The 6,961-nt window shown below is 46.3% G+C and overlaps 1 protein-coding gene across 1 annotated transcript; it reads left to right on the forward strand.

The window, feature by feature from the left end:
• Positions 1 to 1,294: 1,294 nt before the first annotated feature.
• On the forward strand, positions 1,295 to 2,161 carry LOC131007719 (extensin-like). The gene has a single exon (XM_057934663.1). The coding sequence runs from the start codon at positions 1,295 to 1,297 to the stop codon at positions 2,159 to 2,161; it is 867 nt and encodes a 288-aa protein (XP_057790646.1).
• Positions 2,162 to 6,961: the final 4,800 nt, after the last annotated feature.

Below are 6,961 nucleotides of genomic sequence, written 5' to 3' on the forward strand. Positions count from 1 at the left end.
AAAAGACGGCTCATAAGGTCCTCCAATCCGGTTTGTTTTGGCCCACTCTTTTCAAAGATGCTCATTCTTTTTATCTTGCTTGTGATCGGTGCCAAAGAGTTGGGAACATTGGGCGCAGGAATGAAATGCCTCTCACGAGCATTCTTGTTGTTGAGATTTTTGATGTGTGGGGCATAGACTTCATGGGCCCCTTCCCTACGTCATACGGTTTTGAGTATATCTTGCTTGCCGTAGATTATGTGTCCAAGTGGGTTGAAGCCATCCCCGCAAGGACATGTGATGCTAATGTGGTCTTGAAGTTTGTGCAGGAGAACATATTGTGTAGGTTTGGATTCCCCAAGGCCATAATCAGTGATGGAGGCAAACACTTTTGCAACAAGCTTTTTGAGAAACTTATGAGGAAAAACGGCATCACTCACAAGGTTGCCACTCCCTATCATCCTCAGACTTCGGGGCAAGCCGAAACGAGTAATCGGCAAATCAAGGGCATCCTCGAAAAGACGGTCCAACCCTCCCGTAGGGATTGGTCTCTTAAGCTCAACGATGCGTTGTGGGCATATCGCACCGCCTTCAAAGGAGTCCTAGGAATGAGCCCCTACCGCCTTGTCTACGGTAAAGCATGCCACTTACCGGTGGAGATTGAGCACCGAGCTTATTGGGCCATCAAAGCCACCAATTGCGACCTTACAGCTGCGGGAAAACATAGAGCCTTGCAAATGGAAGAACTCGATAAATTGCGCAATGAGGCGTACGAGAATGCTAGGATTTACAAAGATAAAGCCAAGAGGTTGCATGATAGCCGTATTGTGCCCAAGAACCTCCAACCCGGAATGAAGGTTCTTTTGTTCAATTCAAGGTTGAAACTTTTTCCGGGCAAGCTCAAATCTCGTTGGAGTGGTCCTTTCATCCTTAGAGAAATTCTCCCTCATGGCGCCGTAATTTTAAGCAACGAGAACGCCGATGAACAATTCACGGTGAATGGACATAGGGTGAAGCCCTACTTAGAGCATGGTTCTTCTCCAGTCATGGTGGAGTCCCAAGCACTCCATGATCCCGTTTCTTAAACGACCTATCTCGTGTCAAGCTCTCGACCTTAACTAGAGCGCTTTGTGGGAGGCAACCCGCACTTTCTTTCCTTTTCCTTTCCTCTTCTTTATTTTCTATTTAACTTTGTGTTAGTGGTTTACCCGTTGCTTGTGTCGGTTTGATTTGTGATGTGTCTTTATGGAGTGTTGTAGGAAATCAGCTTGGTGGACCCTGAACGAGCGAAAAATGGCGCGAAAAATGAGCAAGGATGAGCCAAAAAGGGGTCTGCACGCCCAGGGGTAGGCCGCCGCCTACCCACGGCGCCCGCCTACCGCGGCGCCCGCCTACACACGGCGCCCGCCTATGCCAGTTTTACGAAGGGGCATGTAGGCGGCCGCCTACCTACGGCGCCGCCTGCCCCTGCGCCCGCCTCCACCTAGGCGGCCGCCCACCCCCCAGCCCGGCCCGCCCAGCCCGAACCACACCCTCCCTTAAAACCCTAATTCACCCTCAAATTCCCCCCATCCGCCACCCAACCCTCTCTCCCCCTTACCTTTTCCGCCACCACAACTCTCCCACTCCCGGCGACCGGCGCTTCTTCTCACCGGCGACCGGCGCTGCCCCCTCCCCGGTGCTCTGTGCTCAGCCTCTCACCATCCTTCCACCACCACCACTCCAGCCACCGCCTCCCAACTCCAGCCACCGCCTCCCAACTCCAGCCACCTCCACCACCGCAACCACCACCTCTCTCCACCACCGCAACTCCAGCAACCTCCACCACCGCAACCACCACCTCTCTCCACCACCGCAACCAGCCACCCCCTATCTACACCACCGCATCCAGCCACCGCCACCACTTCACTCGCCGCCAACAACCACCGCAACCTTCTCCAGCCACCGCGACCTCCACCATCTACCTCCAGCCACCACCCTTCTCCAACCACCGAACCAGCCACCACCTCCGTCAATCTCCATTACCGCCAACCACCAACGGCCGCCGCTTACCCAAGGCGCCCGCCTTATCCACGGCCGCCTCCTACACACGGCGCTCGCCTACCTACGTCCCCTGTTCCTCGCCTTCGCCTGCTACCATGAGTCGCCGCACCCGTCGTCGTACTGTTGTTTTCGCCGATGACGACACTATGGAGGACGTCCCTAGTCCTCGGGCCTCCCCTAGGCCACAGCCCCGTCGCTTGCCACCACCGGAGCCACCGAAGGATGAACGGGCCCTCTATGGCGCCCCCTTTTCAATCCTTGAGTCCGTTGAGGGGGCTCGTTTTTTGAAGCTCACTGACAAGGCCATCTCGCCGCCCCGTTTCCTCCAGTGGCCCCTCCTTCGCACCCTCAAGATTGACAAAGACGTGGAAAGTTATTTGACTAATCTAGGCGTTCTCAAATACGCCACAATGTCGCATCCGGGACTCACTCCCCTCTTGTATGAGTTTCTCTGCACCATGGCTTTCACCCCGGACAATCAGGAACTTCATTGTCGCCTCTGCGATCGCCCTGTTGTCGTCACCTATAGCATCATGAAGGAGTGTTTTGGTTTTCATTATAAACCTCTACGTGGCCGCCCGTTTGACTTTGATACTGCAGCAGCTTGGACAGAGCTCACCGGTTTTAACAACTGGACATCCCAGGGCGCCCGCAGTGGTTTCCATAGCGACCCGGCATTGGGTATTGTCCACAAGTTCTTGGGGTTTTGTATCTTTGGGAAGGAGCAGGCCAATAAGGTAAATTCCTCAGAGGTATACATACTCCATTGTGCCAAAAACAAGAAGAAGATCGATGCCACCTCTTATATTTGGACTCAGATGCAGAACATGGCAATGAAGGATGGTTACATGCCGTCCTTGAGCTCTGTCGTCACGGCCTTGGCACTGCACTTCAATATATTTACTGCCCAGGCCATTCCTGAGGGGCAGACCACCATTCGTCCTCGGCCTATCGACAGTTCTGAGCTCAAGGTCTTCATCACCCGAGACAACACCATCATTCCCTTCAAGCAGCGAGCTTGTGTGCGCTCTTATCTTCAAAAGCGCAATCTGGGTGCCCCATCATCCTCCCGTGTTGTACGTGATGAGGACGAGGATGAAGACGACGATGATGCAGCAGAAGTCCATACAGAGATTGCTTCATATACATATGAGACCCGATCCGACATCTCCACCCAAATTGCCCGCTTGCAGGACCACTTCGACCAGTCTTTTGGTCAGTTTCGAGAGGATGTCTACCAGCGATTTGATTTTGTCCAGGATACTATGACTGGCATTTACAGCAGGATGGACGATTTCTATGGGCATCTCGACTCATTGGATGGACGTGTCCACCCGATGCAGCAGCAGATGGGCCACATTTACGGCCAGGTCAACACAATGGCTGGAGATATGACGCGCCTGCGTGAGCAAGTTTCGGCGTATGATGCTCGCCTTGACTCTTACAACCACCATCTCGCCAACAATGACACCAGTATTCAGTCCCTCCAAGCACAGTGGGCCGCTTTTTCCTTGCAGCATCGTGACCAATTCGCCCCACCCCCGCCCCCACCTCCGGGACCACAGTGAGCTATCCCTCTTCATTTCTCTTTTTTTTTCTTTTTGTTTTGTTCTGTTTTTCCTTTTTATTTGTGTCTGCCTTGTTTTCCTTTCGTTTTCTTGTGTTTGCTGTTATTGCCCTGAGGACAGTGCTCGTTTTTGTGTGGGGAGGGGTGTGTGCTTGTTTTGAAATGTATGCTGTTGGGTTCTGGATTGTTGGTTTTGGGCAAATGGCCTCCTTGCGCTGATTAATTATTTGTCTTTGAGTTCACCCTTGGTCTTGACATTGGTTTGCCAGTGATTCTGGAACTGCATTGGTTTTGGTTGTTGTCCTTGTTTGTCGCGATTGACATTTACCTAAGTAGTGTTATGGGTTTAATATCTTAGATGCAACAACTTGATGAGCAACTCTTGACGTGATTTGTCCGGTAGATGCTAGGGGGAGTGTTTTCATTGTAATTGCCTAATTTCTTATCTCTTGTTGAAACGTGGTTTGTTTATTGAGTTCTTGATGGCTCTGGGTCTCTGCTCCTCTGATGGTGACATTATGAGCATGGGAAACCACGCGGGAACATTTTGGTTTACCTCCAAAAATTGCAAATCTCGTGAAATACGACCTATTTGTCAAAAATAATAATAATAATAATAATAATAATAATAATAATAATAATAATAATAATAATAATAATAATGAGATTTGATTGTAAAGGCGGTTACATTAGGAAATTCACCCCTAGCGGAGAACTGGGTTTGATCGGATTGAGTTGTATCATTTTGTTGTTGCCTCTTAAGACCTTAGCCTAAGACACTTCGTGGGAAAGTGGACTTCTAGACGGACTTGGATGGGTTTGAGATCTGATGGCGAGCAGGATCACTTGTAAACCCTCTTGAGATATTGTAGGTGTTGCTTGAGGACAAGCAATGGATTAAGTGTGGGGGGGTTGTTTACCTTGTTTCTTAGTGTTATTGTTGAGTTGTGTGATACACTTTCGAGCATGCTTTGTGCTTTTTCGTGCCGTGTTATTCTTGCCCGAGTGCTGTTTGCTGCTTTTTCTTGTTGGTGCAGGATTCCGGAGTTTGGGAAGTTTTTCGTGAAGTTGTGAGCGTTTTTGGATCGAGAGGCAACTAACGGGACAACTGCTGTAGCCAGAGGCGGCCGCCTTCTCTAGGCCACCACCTACTTCTAGGCCACCGCTTTCTCTAGGCCACCGCCTACTTCTAGGCCACCGCCTTCTCTAGGCCACCGCCTACTTCTAGGCCACCGCCTTCTCTAGGCGGCCGCCTACTGCGTGTTCTGGCAGTTACGAATTTTTTAGTTTAAAACCCATCTCTAGGGTTTCACTTTATGACTCTCGTCTCCAGCAGCCTCCATAGGCGATTTTCACCTCTTTCTTAAGGTTTTTAGAGTTCCACAACACTTACTTTCAATCTTGGATTCATTGGATTACTTTGGATGTCAATTAACACTTCATCGGATTGGTTTTCCTTGGATTGCTATGTTTTGTAAGAACTCCCTTTGATTCTCTTTGTTTATGAATCCCTTGGTTATTTAAGTCTTTGTTTCTTGTCTTTAATGAATATGATGATTGAAGATTATTGTTGTTGATTCTATATTCTCTTGGTTTTATGAATCTTTTGGTTAATTGAGTTTTGTGTTTTATGTATTTGATGAATGTGAAGATTGAAGTTCATTGTTGTTGATTCTAGATTCTCTTGGTTTTCTAAATCCTTTGGTTTATTTGAATCTTTATTTTGTGTTTTGATTAATATGATGATTGGAGATAATTGTTGTTGAGTTTAGATAATCTACGTGATTCGTAGTTTGTTGCTATTGTTTACCCTTTTCCTTTCTTGTTGATGAATATTTAGAGACTTCTTTTATGGAGACTAAGATTTTCTTGCATTCGAATCTTATGCTTGATTGAGTTTCTTGCCTAGGTAGTTATTAATCTTAGATGTTTACGAGTTTATGATCGTTTGGTTTAGTGTTTGAGTTTGAAACTCTAGTTGATTTCGTTAATGTTCAAATGCCATGTTCTAATTAGTTTGTCCATGTGTGTTTGCTTAACATTCATTTGATTAAATGTTAATATGTTATTTCGCCTAGATAATCGTTGTTTATGGTGTTGAATTGATGATTGCTTTCTAGATTGCTAGTTTAGAACCCTAGCTTTGTTTGCCTTCTTGCATTCTTATTGGCTTTCTATCTTTTGCCTAGTTAACTTTATATGCTTTATTTTAATTACGCATTAGTTAATCGGAGAGAAAGTGTCAGACCCAAACTTCTGATTAGAGTGTTTAGGTTTATTTCATGTTTTCTGTGCGTAGCATGATCAAAGCCCTGTTTAGCCTTCCTTGAGAGACGACTTGGGTTAGCTTATTACACTAGGACGACCTCGTACGATTGCGAGTCAATCCATTAGGTGTTTTGGGTTGAGTCACTAGTCCGCCAGTATATCTGATGGTTTCAACTAAGGAAGGTTCAAAGCCACAAGCCACCTATCCTAATGCTTTGATGTCTCTTGAGGATTGAGCTATGGGTGTACATTCATGCATATGGCATTTCCACTCATGTGGGGGATTGTTGGAAATTAATTTTGTGTATTTTTTAATTTGTGGTGGTTGTTTATTTAATTCCTAAAGAATTAAATATAATATGATTATTCTATATTTTTTATATAGATAATCGCAATATTTTCATTGTTTTGAAACCAATTTCTGGAGAGTGGGAAAAGATATACTAAAATTGTGTACTACACGTGAGACCTTTGAGCTGTCGTAACTGCAAAGACCTTTGGCCTTTCAGCTACTGTAACCACCAAAGCTTTATGGCTAGCCATGATGAGCCATGGTGGCATCATGAAAGCTTAGCCCTTTCGCCTCCCATGGTGTGGCTATATATAGTCTCATTTGTAGATGGAGTAGAACACACCAACACAAAAGTTCTCTCTGCTCTTCATCTCATATCATCATCTTAGCTGCATTCGTAGGAGCATAAAGCTCAATTCTCGTCTCTTTTGGTTCGCCGGAGTCTTCTTAGTTTGCGGTGCTGCTACTTTGAAGGATGAAGTCATTTCATCTTTGGGGACGACACACCTTACCGTGAGCACTACCGGGGCGTATCTCATCTTGCGGAGAGAGGACTCCTCGACTCGGCTTTGAGTTTGTTCTAGTTTCTTTTTTAAGTGCATTTCCAATTTTTCCATTGTAATCTTTGCTTTTGTTTTAAGTTGTATTGTGCTTCACGGGTGTACTATCCAACAACGGAAAATCAACAAAGCTAGATTTTTTTGGAACAAATCCACTTTCTTAGGGTGCCTCGAACAGGTGAATTTTCTAGCTTTCAAAATAAAAAATTAGTATGGGAGAAAGATAAAATTAGCTTCTAATTTTTTTTTTTT

The sequence above is a fragment of the Salvia miltiorrhiza genome, chromosome 1 (assembly GCF_028751815.1).
Source record: "Salvia miltiorrhiza cultivar Shanhuang (shh) chromosome 1, IMPLAD_Smil_shh, whole genome shotgun sequence".
Lineage (NCBI taxonomy): Eukaryota > Viridiplantae > Streptophyta > Magnoliopsida > Lamiales > Lamiaceae > Salvia > Salvia miltiorrhiza.

What these genes read in the sequence shown, in the direction of transcription:
- LOC131007719 (XM_057934663.1), top strand. Translation starts at nt 1,295, where the DNA reads ATGAGCCAAAAAGGGGTCTGCACGCCCAGGGGTAGGCCGCCGCCTACC.